Source organism: Pelecanus crispus, chromosome 1 (assembly GCF_030463565.1).
Source record: "Pelecanus crispus isolate bPelCri1 chromosome 1, bPelCri1.pri, whole genome shotgun sequence".
In the NCBI taxonomy this organism is placed as follows: Eukaryota; Metazoa; Chordata; class Aves; order Pelecaniformes; family Pelecanidae; genus Pelecanus; species Pelecanus crispus.
In genome coordinates, this window is record NC_134643.1 from 180,191,429 (window position 1) to 180,209,813 (window position 18,385).

The window sequence follows — 18,385 nt, forward strand, 5'->3', positions numbered from 1 at the left end:
CAGTTTTTTGCCTAGTGATGTCTGTGCTCCTGAGTTTTAGCTCTTAAGGACCTTGCACCTTCTGTTTTGGGAGCTTATCCTCTTCTCTTCACCATTTAAAGTGAGAAATTAATAGACTTTTTACATTTTATGGTCAATAAATACAATATCTTGGACAAGTAACATTTAGAATGTCAGTTTAAGGTGGTTATAATGTTGATTTGTATAGACTGGGAATATGTCTCTCTCTCTAACAAGCTCATGTTGTCCTAACACTGTGCTGGTTTTAATTTTTTTTTTTTTTTTTTTTTTTGGTAACTGCCTTGTTCCACTTCATGTAATAGTCTGCTACTCCTCAACAGTTTAGGGAAACTTCATGACTAATACATTTAGGCATGGCCTGCATTATGCTTCTGGTTTCTCCTTCTGCTTTGAGAACTGCTGTCCTGTCACAGCACCATCATCTCCTACCTTTCTGCCTGAGAAGCCCTCTGCAACTCCTTTTGGAATGCAGTCATTTTCTCCTTCTTTCCCAGCAATATCTGGAAAAGGTGATAGGCCCCTAGACAGTGGGACTGGGGAGAGGCAAAGCATGTGGGAGAATTAACTCTTCTTGCATTGTTGTGGCACTAGCACCACTGGGTTTGTTCGGGCTGGAAATGTTCCTCTCACCTCTCACTCTGCAAATACACTACCTATCCCCCTCTACTCAAGTCTCCCTCTTTGACATAGCTCTCTTCAAGGCTTGATGACAAAAATTCCGAGTATGTTAAATAGATTAATAGCTTAACTATTTTAAGGATTCATTTTCTTTATATACAGGTGAATGCTGAAAAACTATGTGATAACTTATTTAAGCTTTTTGTTTTGCTCTACTGTAACAGCTGGTAGTGTACATCCAGGAAGATCTGCCATGGCCCTGTGGGTTTCAGGAATAAGAATCCCATTTCTCCCCTTTGGCTGCTTAATTTCATGAGACTGCTCCAGGGAAATACTAGAACTTGGAAACACTTTGAATGTTTCAGGAGCCTGTCTTAATATTACTAAACTGATTTTTAAAAATAGTTAAGCAGTTTCATCCTGTTAATTCAGTATTCTGCTTACTGTGTTGTCTAACTTTGCCCTGCAATTTCAACACTAACAACTAATAAGCTAATACCCAAATCCAAAAAAGTTACACAACTTTGATGGCGAAACTTTTGTGACTGGGGCTTCTTGATATACAGAGGAGCAGAACGTTAAAAAACAATGATATATGCCCAAGAAATGTGTAAAAAGCCACATTAGGGTGGTTGCGATGCTTGATAATTGTGTAACTTTTCCTGTACCTTGCATTTCAGGAAAATATAGATACAAACTCTTGTTTAGACTCCACTTGATCCCACTTACAGGTTTTTTCCCAAAGTCAGAACATTAAATGAAAATATTGTAATCTGATCAGGTACATTTTGGATGGCGGTGGTGCTTGGTTCTTGTTAGGGTAGTATTGCTCAGGAAGTGGAGAGGGTCAGGTCTAACAGTATAAGCTGGCACATCATCAATCATTGGGCACATCGTCATTGGCATACAGTTATTCCTGTATACTAAAGACCAGTAAAATCCATATGTATGACTAATTGCCTAGCAATGTTAGTATTGGTCTTGCATCTTTATACGTGAAGCTGTTTTTCACACTGTACTATCTAGAGAATCCATGAAACAACCAACGAGCGTCTGGAACTAGTTCTGGACTGTCTGACAGATTTCTTATCCATTGTGATATCCCTGTATTACATTGTTTTCCTCATCAGTATATAAGAAAAATATTCGTAAATACAGAGATTAAATGGGTCTCAATTTTTCACCTTGATTTATCACTTTAATTCTGTGGATAGGAAGAAAAATAGGAAAAAAGTGAATACTAATGAGGGTGCACACTAAAAAATAACATCGCTTGTAAAAAAGGTTATCTGAACAAAGCAGGGAATAAGGATTGGTTGGGCAGTATGAGCTGAATCTAATGCTAGGATCCCCCTGTGCTGAAAGGGAAATACTGTAGCATATGTGGTAGGTCGTAGCAAAAGCTATAAAGGGAGCAGGGATTGTGAAATAGTGATTGTGACTCAAATACTAGTGACTGAAGAGTATGCACGATCTGGAAAAGATGGCAATAAAACCAAGTGATAAATGGCAGGATGGTAGGGTGTTTTTTTAAATAGAATTGTAATTACTTAAAACGCTGTGTTTTTGCTTGTGGGGGAGATCTCTGAGAGAGGAGGGGATGGATGGGGAATCCTATTGTGGGAGAGCTGGTAGTGTCTTACCCTCAGCCTGTTTGGACGCTCGCTGGCAGGGGAGGGTGGATAGGATGTGTTAGGAGGCTAATGGGTATTACTAAAAAGACTTCAGAATTTCTTCTCCAGTCTTTCATGTCAGAAGAGATGAGCAAGTGGCAGAACCTAGTTATTGGAGTGGAAGTGATGGTACACTTTTTTAAAAATCCAAATTGCCAATTAAACAGCTGACATTGTTTATTCTAGTTGATTGTGTATAAAATTTATGCATTTTGAATAGAATTATAATTTGTAATTTGAATGGAAATGTGAGTTGTCCTGTAACAGGTTCTGGATTCTAAAAAAGGAAATGTTAATTAAAAGACAGCTAGCTTGTGAGTTTTGCTAAAATAGAGAGCTAAGGGATTTAAACTCTAGAGCTTCTTTAAGCACAGGCCACAGAAAGAATAAGAGGACTGATCAGTGGAAAAAGAACTGCATCTTGGAATATGAACTGGCATGTATAAAGTGAGAATTGTCCATGTCCAGCTGAGCTGGCATGGCTGAGAAGAAGCACACCTTGGGCAATGGTAAAGCAGCCTGGTAGTCAGAATGAGTGAAGATTAAATACACTCTAACATCTGTGTCATATCAAGACTAACTTTTGACCTCACCGAAAACTGAGATGATGATGACATCTATAGGGATCGAAAGCCAAAGGGTCAGTAGATCTTAGGGTAATTGAACTTCATTTTACAATAAATGAACGGGAAGCAGATTTGAGTTGAGTGCCCAGTGGAGGAGGAATGTGTAATGGGAGATGGGAATTAAGACAAGGTAATTTTCCACTGTGACTTGCAAAAGTATTGGCATAGGAAATTACTGCCTCATTAGCAAGTTTCAACTATCATGTGACTGAAAGAAAAAAAAATACTGTAGGGAGCATGGATTATTTACTAAGGTGTGACTTCTCAGTTATCTTTTTAATAGAAAAAATACTTTGAAACAAATTATCAAATATTATAGGTATGGTGGGAAGCTGTATGGAATACAAAAGCTGTTGATTGATTGGTTTGGATTAGGTGAGTGTTGAGAACCCATTTCTCTTTTGAAGAAAATCAGATAGATATCCTCTCTTGATCTCATTGTCACTAGTAACTTCCCCAATGCAAGTAACATGATGCCATTCATTATCCTTCCAGAGAAGATGAGACCTGGTGAGAAAGAGGTTTGGTTAAGCAGAGATAGGTACTGTTGAAAGAGCAACTAGAATCACGCTGATCCGCAGTCAGTAGAGTGGGACAAGTCCTTGTTTTCTTTAGCGAAGGCAAAATGAAAAAGGAATGTGCTTATTAAATATGCTGATACGGAAGGCAGACGTCCTCCTAAGATGATGGGGATAAAATGAAGGAAGAACCAGGTGGACTTAAAAGACTGGGTGATACAGGGCTGAAATCACGAGTTTCTACTGGAGATGTGCAGTTTGGCCTTACAGGGTGTAGTAGGAATCTCTAGGTAAGAATGATGGAGAAGAGAGATTTGGGGTTGCTTCTTAATTGCAGCAGGGAAGTGTGAGCTTAAAGCAAGCTATGTCATAGACTGGATGGGGTGAGGTTTTTGTAGTAGAAATAGTAGAAAATAAAGGAGAGCTAATGCAATTGTACATGGTGCTTTGGTAAAATTTCCATACACTTGCTGCCTGTATTCCAAAACTGTCAGTTGAAACTAACTGATGGGGATTGCTGGTCTCCTTTTTCATTCACAGAACTGTTTCCACAACTGTCCTAAGAATGGCATATCTGGCTCTGCAAAATGAAAACAAAGAAACAGTGATGGCCCTATGCTAAATATATCAGCAAGAGATACTGATGTGGGAAGAGGGTTACAGAAAAGAGAAGACAGTCTCAGTTTTAGGTTTTTTTTTTTAAAAAAAAAAAATTGTCAGTAGACCTTCTGGTATTTTAAAACCTTTATGTTCTGAAAGTAAAAAATTTAGAAATTTTTTGCTTTGCTTCCACTGCATAAATTGTCTATACAGAGTTTAGGATTTACTGGTTTCATATTGTCAGCCAAGAAGCTAGTGGCACTCTACTGAAGAAATAACTTGTGGAAATACTTATATTAACAAATGTTTGACATATCGCTGCCTGTGTTATCTCATTTGTGGCTACTAAACAGACCTTTCAAACTGTCCCTTAGGTTCCTGATGTCATCAGCAGCATAAGACAAGTCTCCAAAGCAGCTCTGAAAGAAGATGCCAAACCAAGTAAGGATAGTGAAGATGCCTTCTATGACTCTCAAAAATTTGAGGTTTTGTACTGTGGAAAGGTGACGGTGGCTCACAAGAAAGCTCCCTCCACGCTAATTGATGATTGCATTGAAAAATTCAGCCTTCATGAGCGCCACCGCCTGAAACTATTAAATGAGCAACGGAATAATGAGTCAAGTTTTGACTTACCCCTGTGTGAAGGAAATGCGCCATCTTCTCCATTGGATAGCCCATTTGAGGAGCTGGACAGCCCAGATAACACCACAGGGCATGCTGCAATGTTTACAATCGGCAGCCAGACCAACTTGACCAACCTGGCCAACACTCGTGGCTCCTTTCCAGAGCGAATTTTAGAGGACACTGGCTTTGACGAGCAGCAAGAGTTTCGCTCCCGGTGCAGCAGTGTCACTGCAGTTATGCAAAGAAAGGTTCATGACGCAAACTTGAAAATACAGCCACGCCGAAGACATGCAAGTGCACCCAGTCATGTTCAGCCCTCTGATTCTGAGAAGAACAGGACAATGTTGTTCCAGGTGTGTGCTATATGAGCAATTTCATGTCGGTTTTGCACTGTGTCTTCCCCTGTGCGGTTTGAAGCCAAGGCAAGTTTTGCAAGATAAGTAGTATGGATCCAGTATGGTTTCATGATTTGTCATAAATATTTATGTATCTGTTCATAAATGGTTGGAACATAGGTAGCTGAATTTTCTTAAGGAATTAACCTCAACTTATGAGCTCAGGTAAATTTTAAGAAAAAGGAATTACTTATGAAGTAATTACTTAAAGGAGCAGAGTTTCTAGGGAAATAATTATTTTACATGCAGTTCTGGTTTGTCTGTATTGGTGAGATCTAGGACATAGCTGAAAAAAGTGAGTATTCTTTCAAAAAAGAGAATCAATGAAGACTTTCATGTGAACAAGTCCTCTTTTTTTTGTGCAATTAAAAAGAAGCTCACGACTTCACCTGAGGCTTTCACAGCCTTATGTTTGAGCCAGCCCCTTTATGATAACTTGTACTAATGTTCAGCTTGTCTTTCCCAGATGAGTACTCATTGTGGTTTCACCCCAGTTGGCAACTAAGTACCACACAGCCGCTTGCTCACCCTCCCCCTGCCCTGGTGGGATGGGGGAAAGAATCAGGGAAGAAAAAAAAAAAAAAAAAAGAAATAAAACCCGTGGGTTGAGATACAGGCAGTTTAATAGGACAGCAGAGGAAGAGAAAATGATAATAATAACGATAAAAGAATATACAAAGCAAGTGATGCACAATGCAATTGCTCACCACCCACTGACCGATACCCAGCCCGTCTCTGAGCAGTGATCGCTGCCCCCTGGCCAACTCCCCGCAGCTTATACACTGAGCATGATGTCATATGGTGTGGAATAGCCCTTTAGGCAGTTTGGGTCAGCTGTCCTGGCTGTGCCCCCTCCCAGCTTCTTGTGCACCTGGCAGAGCATGGGAAGCTGAAAAGTCCTTGACTAGCATAAGCAGTACTTAGCAACAACTAAAACATCAGTGTGTTAGCAACATTATTCTCATACTAAATCCAAAACACAGCACTATACCAGCTAGTGCAAAAAAAATTAACTCTATCCCAGCTGAAACCAGGACAGTACTCAAATGTCTCTGCACTGAACACTTCTTCCTCCAGACCTCGCAGTTATTTCTTCTCTTGCCTGAAGTGCCTTTGACATCTTCAGAGCTTGAATTGAGAAAACAAAAGCACACTTAAAGGAAGTGACCCATAAAAGGAAAGATCTTTGGACCTTAAAATAACAGGGGGCTAAATGTCTGTGTTTTGTCTTTCCATTTGCTTTGAAGATCATTCTTGCCTTTTATTCTCTGGGGGAAATGCTAACTGAAGTGAGAATGCATTGCCCTTTAGAAAGGCACTGCTATCACTCGTAATGAAAAGAATTTAGCTGAGAAACTCTCTGAGCTCTATGGAATCAGTTCCATACTCTTGAGAAGCAGTTTGGGAAAGCTGAAAGATAGCTTGCTGCAGAACCTACTGTTTCTCATCTGAAATTATGACAAAACCAAAAAGTATCACCTTAAGATCCACATAATTTCTCAGCTGATCTACGAGTATAGTTTAAAAAAAAATTGATAAATCCACGAATTCTGGTTTTTATTGCAGCTTTTAATTTAGCCACATTGTTTACTGAAGGCTTTAGTGTTGTCTGTCAAACGTGATCTTCGGACCAAAATAACGCAAAAAGAAGGGGCGGGGGGAGCTGTCTTCTTTCCAAGTCTTTTTCCTATTCAACTGAGTATATTGTTCTTGCTGGAATATTCTTGCTCAACATAGGCTGGATTATGGCACCCTTGTTCCTGCTGAGTAAGCTGTTCTGAAGGTACTCTATGTGAACAAGAAGGGGCTAGATTGTGACATTTTTGTTGTTGTTAATGTTGTGCCTCCAAGACAGTCATAAACTAGACTTATTTTTCTGTGCCCTGCCCTGCACCCCCTCCCCTCCCAGGTTGGAAGGTTTGAAGTTAACCTCATCAGTCCGGACACCAAATCTGTTGTGCTTGAAAAGAATTTTAAAGATATCTCCTCATGTTCTCAGGTAAGCATTAATAAGAAGCAACATCTAGATCATCAGAAGAAAAGGAATTTATTTGTTCTTTAGCTGGGTTGCCTTGCTGGTCTATAGGCAGCAGAAAAAAAGAAATGTAGAATTCTTCTTCAGCATTCTGTGTTGTTTTCCTTTATTCAGTCTGAAAGGCCATGTTTTAAACAGTTTATCCTATCTAAATTACTGTGAATGAAAGTAAATTGCTGTTTTACCCCACTGGCTCCTTAATTTAAAAAAACAAAAATAAGGGGGCAGGGGAGGGGACTTTGATCAATTGTGACTAACGTATGTACAAATCCTGCATGATGTTTGAGACATCACCTTCTTTGGGGAGTACAGCTGAAGAAAATGGATATTAAACTGTGATTGCTTCATGAACACTTGTAGCAGACTTGAGGTACTGATTTGCCTTTACAAAAGTGAGAGCTGTTATTCAAGTCGGGGCTTTCATTTGTCTGCTAGCAGTTCCAAGTAGATACTGCACAAAAATAACGCAATGTCATTCCCAAAGAGCTTAAGTACAGAAAAGATGAGTGCAAAATAAGCAGTCTGAGCTGTGGTAGTGGCAAACTTTGATCATTGGTTAGAAAACAAAGTATAAACTGTTCTGCTTTGGGAGAGCATTGGATGTACTTTTGGAAGTAGCTTAATCTCCGTTTAGGATGCTCTGAGTCTGCTGTCTGTGAGCAGCTAAGTTCCTGAAAGCCTCTGGAATGAAAGGAGGAGAGCATCAGATCAGCCCTCCAGAAAAACAGCAGTTCACCTGCGTCATTTCTTCTGGAGAATCTGGCAGTAGATGAACCAAGCTATGTCCAGTAATAAATAAATGTGTCTTATAAAGTTAAATGTCAAGGCTGAGGGATTCACCTTTCTAGCTTGCTGTTGTTCAGAAGCTGTTACTTCTGGCACTTTCTGTTTTGAGGTCTTGTTTTATTACATTATTCTTTCATTTGCCATGCACATGCATCACTTCAGGCCTCCTTAAACATTATTATTCTAGTTTAAAGTACACTTCCTGGCATGCTCTGAACCTGTATTTCACCCCCAAGTGCTTTCATTTTAACGCTAATAACAAATCTGCTCTTGCATGACTGTGCCACCAATGTTAATACAAATTAAGAACTGGTCAGTACTTGTAACTCAAGTGGAATCTTGAGCTACCAACTAAAGGTCCAGGCCCTTAAGTCGAGTTTGCTGTTAAACTACAATTTGTGCTGCTGTTGGTAGAGAAAAAAGGCAAGTGCAAATATAGAATGGGACAGTATAATCAAACAAAGATGTATTAACAGCTTTATAATAAATACAGATCAAAGAGATTCTTAAAGCAGTGGTATGGAAAGCAAAATCTGCAGACGTCTTGAGTCTTCTCCCGGCTTTGTGGGTGCACTGAGCTGAATAAAAGTGACACTTCAACTTTACGTACTGGGCTCCTGGGTTGCGTGTACATGCTGATAATAGTCGAACAAAACAGTCCGAAGTGGGGACAACCTTTGTTCTGCTGACTCTAAAGCATGGTGGAGACCAGCAAGACCACCTCAGACCTTGATGGCTTAGCTTTCCTTCAGTAAAATAATTATGTACAGTAAATAGTGTTAGGGGTAATGGTGTGTGTTGGGCTTTGGAGGTGGAGTTTTTCACTCCACCTCTTCACTTTCATTTGGAGCAAAGCTTTTGTTACTTCGCATGCTTGAATAGTTCAAATAGGCACTAACAATACTGTGGGGTTTTTGTTGCTTTTTTTTAATGCGAAACAGCTACTTTAGAGAAATTGGGGGGTTTTCTGAGTTCAATAGAAATGAAACATTAATTTGTTCAAGACTAAGGATTTGGTTGCATAAACCTCATCAGTACTTCTATTAAGAACTCAGTGCTAGCCACAGGGCTTCTCTGTTGTGGATTTACAGGGCAGTGATTTACTGTGTATTGTGAGGCTGCAGCTTAGGAATGTTTGTTCTTCTAAGCTTTACAAACAATGAAAAGGAGATGTTCTCTTCAGCTTGCATTCTGGATTCTTTCAGTCTGGTCTAATAAAGGTATTTTTATTCTATAGCTTAAGTATGGTTCATCTGCTGCATTCAGTTCATTATCCGCACTCCATATAATTGTTAAAGCAGCAAATGTAATTGATGATAAACCCCTGTGTGTGCTGTCTACGCTCAGGTGTCAGACAGATGTAGAAGTTTTCTTGTGCAGCCTGACTGACCTTGAAGGAACCCAGAACAACAGAAAAAACTTCAGTCTTTTGGCATGACAAGTCTGGCCACCTCTTAAAGAAATGTGATGGGAGGTACTGTTCACTGAGGAGCGTACTGCGCTAGTTGTGCTTCAGTGGTGCAAGTGTCACATCCATCTCCCCCACAAACGTTCTCCTGTGGAGACTGAGAAATCAGACAGCAGTAGACCTGTTCAGGTGCTGTCAGCAGTGAATCTCACTGAACCACCTTAAGTAAACACGGTCTCTTTGCAAAACAGAGGGCAACACTTCACCATTACATACATCAACGTATGTGTATACATCTGTTCTTTCTCATTTCATGCTTCTGAAGACTTCACATGTCACAGGAAAATGGATTCAATTAAGTCAGGATTAGTGTGGACTATGGTAAACTAATGCCATTTATGCCATTTTAGACACCCTCTGCAGCTTTGTTAAGTTTTGTTTAAGTAACACAAATGTAACTTTTGGAATTTCGTTTTTAAAAACTACAGTGTGTAGTGACAACATATTTAGTCTGTCATGTACTGCATTACCAATTTTGTCTAGTGTTTTCTGTAGTGACAAGTTGTTTTGCTTCATCTCCTTTTTTACAATATAGGTGTTTTCTTTGGAGATGGATCCAAGCAACTGACTTCTGCTTTCTGTTTTATTTGAACTTGATGGATAAGGCTTTCTTTTGGAGAAAATCTACTAATACCATGCTTATATGATAAAAACATTGGCAAAAGCATTAACAATAGTGAGTCATGTTCCATGAATTGAGACTGGGAATATAGTGCTTCTTAGGAAGCAGCTCTCTGATCTTCTCAGTACTGTTTTTAGCAAGGCAACATTCCCTGTCAAGCAGTTAGACTAGGATCTTGAAAGCAAACATCAGTAGTAATGTGTAGTAAGTCTTGAAACTTCTGGTATGTAACTCAGTCTCAAAGAATGTATTTAAGAATTTGGTTGGAATTCTGCATGTCACCACTCATTCCTTGCTCTTTTTGGTGTAGTCCAAATTTGTGTTACAGGAAAGCAAAGATCTCTTGCTACTTTGATTCTACTCCAGTCCTATGTTCTATCGTGGCTCTGCAGTAGAGGCAATTCCAAATACACCCTAGGACTCTCTTGTTCGCTTCCCTGAAAATCCAGTTTTCCTAACGGAAGAAATTCAGGTCCAGGTCTATTGCTGTAGAACTTTTGTTTTGATTGTGTAAAGAGCTTTATGTAACTTTTAAATGCAAAAAGCAATTAAAAAGGTAAATGTTGTAGTTGTAAAATAGATCATTAGGAGTATGCATTTATAGTTTCTAACATGTTTATATTGGCAAGCGTTGGAGTCTGGTAACTATTTTTAGGGTCACTTTTGAAACTGAACCTGTTTATAAAATAGTCCACTAATGCTGTTTTTAAACTCTTTTAGGGTATAAAACATGTTGATCACTTTGGCTTCATTTGCCGGGAGTCTGTTGAACCTGGGTTGAGCCAGTATGTTTGCTATGTGTTCCAGTGTGCAAGTGAGTCTCTGGTGAGTATTTGTTAACGATCCTAACCTTTCCATTGGAGGATGTCTGAGGCATTTCCTAAACCATGGGAGTCTTTGTTATTCTGCTGTGTTAGCTGAGCCTCAGTGGTCACATCTTCTCAGGTATGAGATCTCAGTTGTGAATATGAAAATATGCAATAGAAAATGCATACATTCTGTTCATATGTAGCCATATTCTGGTACTCTGCATATATCAATAACAAATAGAAAAAAAATCAGATGGATGAGTTCACACATGCAGACTGTGAGCATATTTGGGCTCTATATTTGATTGTAGCTCTTGCATTTCTAATTGTTGAGACGCTTGTTTCCCCATTAAACCTGTAATTACATGTATTGAATCAGTAACAAAGCTGATGATAAAACCTGAACATGCTTTTTGGGTAGGGTTTAAACTACTAGCCTGATCCTGCATGTGTCTCTAGCCTGCACGTAGCTTTAGCATTTTCCCTGTAGCCTGTTTTGTTCCTCAGGAGGAGAAAATAGTATCTGATCAGAGAAGAGGAAAACGTAATATGTGTGAAAGTGTAACTATAAAAAAGTCCATTGGACGTTTGATAAAGTATGTATCAATCAGCTGAAGTTCCAGGTGCTAGTGATTTAACTGACACAGGTAGCTTAATAATGCTAGACACATACAGGAAATCATTTTGGCTACTACATTTTTATTTTAAAGCTCAGACACTTTAAAAGAAGTTGTTTTCTGTTCTGAAACATGTTTGTTCCTGATGGCTGTGCTAATGGCTGCTAACTCTTTTTCAGCTAAACTTAAAAATTACTCTTCTAGCTAGCTGAAAATATAATTTGTTAATCCATTGACTAGCTTGAGAGTGAATACATTTACGTCAATAAAACTTCACAGCTAACAGCCCTAGCTGAGGCTGTACTTTTATCAAAATGGGAGCTTGTTATGAAATCAGCTCTATCTTTGTACTAACAGAAAATGTTACATCTGACCTATTGATAAATCTGACCATGCATAATTCAAAGACTTAACATGTGGTGTATAAAGAAACCCCATATTTATGAACCTCTTTACATATTCTAGTACTGATATGGGTATGCCCACATTGCAGTATGAAATGAACATTCCTGAGCTGCTTTCAGATGGAATCACTTGGACCCCAGTGACAGTTTGACTGTGGCAGGGCAGAGCTGTAAAACCTAATGCTTTCTGGATTCTGTGCTGCCAGGCAGGCTGTGTTGGTAGTCTTGTGTGTATTTGGTCTAAACCTAGCTACAGTCTGTGCCACAGTTCTCATGATTTTAGTGCAGTCATAATCCATTTGCTTAGCACTGTTTTGTGGATCTTCCATTTGAGAGGCATTGTTGCCAACTTTTAAAAATTATCAGTCTGTATTGCAAGACTGATATTCGCTGTTCAATGCCCTGCTTTATTGCTAAGAAGAGAGAGCACCCAGGAATTACTGGTAGTGCTTCAAAGTGGGGGGTTAAAAAAAAAACAAAACCAAAACAAAACCCTAAACATATTGGGACACAAACTAATTAAAATTTCCACATTCAGGTGCCCTTCCTCCCCCTCCCCAAGTGACAGACCCTCAAAAAAGTCTGTATGACTTCAGTGTTAGACTGTATGATTTTGGTCTCAAATACTTCAGCTTTCTTCCTGCTTATAAAAAAAGCAACAGGTGAGAGCAAGGACCTGATTCTGAAGTAGAATACTGATTTCTTTCCTAAGATTGTTGTCAAGCTGTTGTGTCCTTCTTTCTATGCTAATGTAAAGACTCAAGTAAATGGCTTTTAAGAAGCAATATATTACCTTAAAATACAGACAGAGGAACTCAAGTGCTTTGCATATAAGGTCTGGGAGTGTATTTGAATGAGTGTGAAGAAATGCTGTTACCTCGACCTTTCTTACCCAAAAGTTGATCTTTTCTAGTGCAGGTGTGTGGGAACATAGCACTGCTGTGTTTGTGGTAGTGGCAGAGGAAAGATCAAGGCAGACTGCAAGGCAGGCTGGCAGTAAAGATAAGTTGATGGTTGTAAGGAAGCTGGTAGCTAGTCTAGTAGCCTGGAGAAAAGTGAACTGCTGTGGGAAGTTCCTGTCTGCCAGCAGGATGGGTCTGTGGGGTTTTGTTCTAAAATGGTACAGCAGTGGGAGGAAAATCATTGAGAGGGAGCATGTGCAGTTTACAGGAGAAACTTGAAGCTAAAGAAAAAGAAATTAATGTTTTTTATTTAGCCGGCATATATTCAAGCCAAAAATTTCCACTCCTGGCTTCTTAAAACAGTGGCTGCCTGCCCAGTAAGCTTGAGTAGCTGCAGTTAGATATTCAAAATTACACTCTCTGAAGTAACAAGAACTTGAAGATGGTGAGCATCCACAGAAAAAGCAGAAAAGCTGGGAGTTCAACCTTGATCTCTTTAGAAGACAGCAAACAGGGGTTTTTTTGATTGTAAAACACCTGTCCATGATGTGATTTATAAATCTAATTTGATGTATATGGCATGCATTTTTGTTTATATACTGTCTTTTCCCTCCTTCCCCTTTAGGTTGATGAGGTAATGCTTACCCTGAAACAAGCCTTTAGCACTGCTGCAGCTCTGCAAAATGCCAAGACACAGATTAAACTGTGTGAGGCCTGCCCTATGCATTCATTGCACAAACTTTGTGAAAGAATTGAAGGTAGCAGCTGAGTTTATTTTCTAATTGTGTTTTTCTGATAATTCTAGAACAATTTTTCTGTATCTGTTAATTTTAATTATGTCAACCATGGTCTTTCAACTTAAATAGTGTAAGAACAGAGAGAAAAGCATCCCAATACGCAGTTCTCGCCATCACTTTGCACTCTCTGTAATCATGTGTAGGTGATAGCAGTAATGATATTGCAACTGAATATAGTATAGCTTGTGTTATAAATACGTGCTCTTTCATCATTGTACCTCTCTTAAATGTTAAGCAGAGCAGAAAAACCCAAGAGTTCCTCTTCCATTTTTTTTTTCTGAAGATACATTCTTTACAACTGTCTTTCTATGAGCTGTTTTTAATCAAAAAGGGTCTTGCTTTCTTGTGTGTTCATTCTTTCCTGTGTGGGGGTATTTTTTCCTTCTTTTGTGTTTATTCTTTTACTGCAAAACCTAGTTCTATTAGGGGAAGTAAATGATTAAGTTAGGAGGTTAATATCTAATAAAGAAAACTAAATCAACTGCCTGGCTTCAAATATGAATACACAAACCTACATAGTTTCTCTGGAAGTGAGGTATGCCAGAACCCAGGCAAAAAAATTTTACAAGATAGACTTTTTTTTAAAAAAGTTAGTAGCATGATCCTGTTTTTATAGTCACTCCACTATGTCTCCTTGTGAAGTCTGTATGCAAAAAAAGCAAATATGTTACACTAGTCTTGCATCTTCTGGTCTGATGATGATGGTGCTGATAATTGCCAGTTCTCCCATTCATTAAAAGTCACTATTGCTACTTACCTCCCTCTGGTGGATGAAAAGCAATGTATAAAATCTTAGTGGAGTGAAATTCTGTTCAAAGTTGTGACTGGTATTTTCCGGGTTTACAACAGATATTCAGAAGTAATAAAAGCTTAACTGGGAAAGTCTTCTGTCAATGAAAAACTGTAGAGGCTGCTGTATAAGGCATTGTAAGTATCTTGAATACAGCTACTTGCAAGCCTGGGATAAGTATCCAGTATCAAAATAAAATCTCTTCTACGGTCACAATTTGAGTACCATAATAGTAGTTTCATAAACTTTGTCCTTAGTGACTGAAAAATTTATTTTAGTGTCCCTTTCTTTTTATCCGTCTGCTTTCAATTAAAAGTCTCTGAAAACTTCAGAGTATCTTGTGCACTGAGTATCTTTCCAGTTATATCCCTGATCTGTTCCTCTCTTCCTCCTCTCCCACACAGTTGTCAGGCTTCCATCTTAGTGATCTCTTGGTACTAGGACAGAAGACATCAGTGGGGTAGGGAGCACAACCTTTTACACAGGAGCCAGCCACTTAGCTGCTGCTAGTTCTGTTTTTACTGCTGAAGGAAGGAGACAAAACCATGTGGTTTAGCAAAACCCAAAGTATTTTGTATCATGGATACTGCAGATACACAACTGTCATATGTTAAACTTGTATAAACTCAAATGCAGGCTTATATCTTCTACTATAATTTTTTCAAAAGTTCTTTGAGAGATCATTTGAAAATCTAGAAGCTTTAATGTTCCTTTCTTTTCTCAGGACTCTATCCACCAAGAGCCAAACTTGTAATTCAGAGACATCTGTCATCACTAACTGATAATGAGCAAGCAGACATTTTTGAACGTGTTCAGGTAATATGTTAGACGCTGTTGTCTCAAATTTGAAAAAGACCATGTTAAAATGGACTAAATGTCTTTTGATTATGTTTCTTTTGTTACGTAGTTAACCTAGAATTTATTATTGTTCCACCAAACATCATACTGAAACAGCATGCTCCAACCTAATCTCATGTGTGATACGCTGCTGTCGGAAGAGTTTTGGTTCCCAAGTCTGCTGAGATGTTCTGTGTTCATACCCAGAGTATTTTTTTTCTGAGCTTAGTTCTTCATCTGTAAATGTATTTCCTTACTTGAAAGTGATGTGGGAATGAGTTGAGAGCAGGTGAGATACGCAGGTTCAAAGAGGTGGTTGGTATTTGCAGAAGCCTTTTGACTTATTCTGAGGCAAGATGTGTAAGCAAGTGTACTCAAGCAGATGAAGTACACAGTAATTTAGGCTTCCAAAGGCTGCTCTCCTCTCTAGCTGCCTGAAGAAGGGAATGCCTGTTTCGTTTTTGTGGGTTCCTTATTTCATTTATAAGGCTATACAATGGCAGGCAACCTTAGGAAACAAAATGTGTGAGCATAAGGTTCCCTCCTCTCCACAGCCTGTAACATTCTCCATATGGAAAGCTTTGGTCTATTTTGCTCAGCAGCATGAAGGCGTACAAACAGTAGTGCAATTTGACGCACTAATAGTGCACTCTAGCATCTGGCGTATCAATATATTAACTTCACAGAATACATGCATATGGAAGGAAAAATAAGCAAATCATGACTTGAAAGGCAGCTTTTTTCTTTTCTTTGCTGTTACTGACAGAAAATGAAGCCTGACAATGACCAGGAAGAAAATGAACTTGTGATCTTACATCTACGCCAGCTCTGTGAAACTAAGCAGAAAACGCACATTCACATTGGTGAAGCACCATTGGTAAAGCTTATGTTTTGTATTATTCCTCTCCCTCCTCCCACCCAATTAAAATGCAACCTTGAATACTAGCAACGCTGCTGCTAAGAGTTCATCAGGGATAGCTGAAGCTGGGTGTTGTAATTAAGAGAGGACTGTGAAAGAGAAGTAATTTGATTTGATTTACAGTGGCATGCTTGTTTTAAGTTTGGGGGGCAGGAAGGGAGGAAAGAAAGACAACCAATTACTTTTAGGTCTAGATTTCCTTACAGTGTGAGGATACCTCTTCTGTTCTTTTCCTTCCTCCCTGATTCCCACTCCCAAACAGTCATTTCTAGGGGGAATAGGGATGAAGAAGGCATTGGTTTCAGTTTAAACTACCAACTTATCTAGCAAAGGAAATAGATAACAGTATTGTTAAATTGATAGGCATTTACAAGGTAGTCTTCAGGGATGAAATGCGCATTTAACTGTGTCTTTTTTGTGGGCTTGGTTTTTTGGGGGGGTGGGGTTTTTTGTGCGGTTTTTTTTGCTGTGTTTTTGGTTGGGGGTTTTTTTTTGGTTTTTTTGGTTTGTTTTTTTTTTTTAAATAAAGGCCAAGGGTATGTTATTACGTAACTTGGTTCAGCTCTAGTCTTTGGAGGTCTGCAATTGTAAAAAGAATTGCCAAAGCTGAATTGTGTCCTTGCTCATTTCAACAGACCATTTCGAACAGTGCGATTCCAGAAAGCACCACCAGTGGTGGCAGGTTTAAACTTGACATTCTGAAAAACAAGGCCAAGAAATCCTTGACGAGCTCTCTGGAAAATATCTTCTCAAGGGTAAGATTAACAGCTCATTGTCAGCAGCTCTCCCAGATATCCTTGACAGTAAAGACCGATCAGGTTTTTTTTTTGGGGCGGGGGGGGGGGGGGGGGGGCGGCCTCAGTCTGATAAATACTTAATGAAGCAATATGCCTGTTGTGAAATCTGAGGGTTATAGCTGGGTTGATTGTGACTTAACTGTGCTAGAAAGTTTATGGTAAGGCTGTACAGAGGGAAAAAAGGCAACTTTTTCTGAATAATGAACGTTCATTGTAGGTGGCAAGTGAGTTAGCTGAGCATTATCAGATGTGTTGTTGCAGAATTTAAAAAAAAAATTATCAGGATGGTTGCATGATCCGATAGAGACATGTTATCTTTTTTTTTAAAGTATGACTAAATGTGCCTGCATGAACTGGAAATCTTTCTGTTCTGAGAAGTAATACCTTACCTGTCATAGATAAAATTACTCACATTGGTCCCTAAGAATCTTTAGAAAGTAGTAACAAAGTTGTCCTTTTGCAGGAGAGAAAAAAAAAGCAATAGATTTCAAGCTGCACCAGGGGAGGTTTAGGTTGGAAATTAGGAAAAAATTCTTCACGGAAAGGGTAGTCAAGCATTGGAACAGGCTGCCCAGAGAGGTGGTGGAGTTGCCATCCCTGGAAGCGTTCAAAAATGGGTAGACATGGCACTCTGGGACATGGTTTAGTCTAGTCGACCTTGATTGGTTTAGTGTGGACTTGGTAGTGTAGGTTAATGGTTGGACTGGATGATCTTAAACGTCTTTTCCAACCTAAATGATTCTATGATTCTATGAAGAAAGCAAAAGTTAGTTGTTCCTCATCTCAGTGTGGCTACACAGGTATGATGTAGAATTGCAGGTAATTACTGGAACTCTCTTATATTAAATAGCCTTTTAAAGACGTCTGAATTGCAAGTTTTGCTTAGCATCCCCTGCTCAGTAGGGAGAGTCCTGAAAGCAGAGAAGAGGCATATAGAGGAGTAACTGAAGAAGGCTGGGTGCCTGGGATCCAGTATGTTGTCACAGAGAAAGTGTGACAAGCTGTGAATACTGGATGACGAGGTCTAAATATAATTTGGAGCAGTGAAATTAAGTTCCTTTAAAACTACCATGCTGAATCAAGGCCTAAATTGCACTTGTCCTGCAGCTTATATGAGTGTGCCCTAAAGTAACCTGTAAACATCGGATGCCACAGATGTTCCTTATAAAGGACGCAAAATATTATTTGTCAAGGAGAATCCTTAGAACTGTTTGTACTTAAGGCTAGATGTGAATTTGACCTAGGACTGAAGCTAGAATTAAAACTCTCCTGGTCAGATCTGGCCTAAGTTGTGAAGCAAGTTTTACACAGTAGGGACTTGGTCTGAAGAGAAAGCTTGCACGCATGCAAAAGAGAGTGATGACAGTCAGAAGATCTGGATAATTTCAGCAGTCTGGAATATCATCAAATGGTGACAGCTACAGTCATGCCTGTGCTGAGTCTGATTTCTTTTCCACATCTAAAGGACATGTGACTGGAAAGTGATCTAGCTCTGACGGTGGGTCACTAACCCCGTGGAGGTTGTGG

The 18,385-nt window shown here is 39.2% G+C and overlaps 1 protein-coding gene across 2 annotated transcripts in view; it reads left to right on the top strand.

Annotated features, from left to right (window-relative positions):
- TBC1D4 (TBC1 domain family member 4) overlaps positions 1-18,385 on the top strand; it is a 124,314-nt gene that overhangs the window by 70,864 nt on the left and 35,065 nt on the right. For both annotated transcript variants that reach the window (XM_075708613.1, XM_075708604.1), the window contains exons 2-8: positions 4,431-5,033; positions 6,985-7,074; positions 10,707-10,811; positions 13,344-13,476; positions 15,030-15,121; positions 15,909-16,019; positions 16,697-16,816. In XM_075708613.1, coding sequence (XP_075564728.1) covers positions 4,431-5,033; positions 6,985-7,074; positions 10,707-10,811; positions 13,344-13,476; positions 15,030-15,121; positions 15,909-16,019; positions 16,697-16,816 — 1,254 coding nt within the window. The remainder of the gene's footprint in view (positions 1-4,430; positions 5,034-6,984; positions 7,075-10,706; positions 10,812-13,343; positions 13,477-15,029; positions 15,122-15,908; positions 16,020-16,696; positions 16,817-18,385) is intronic.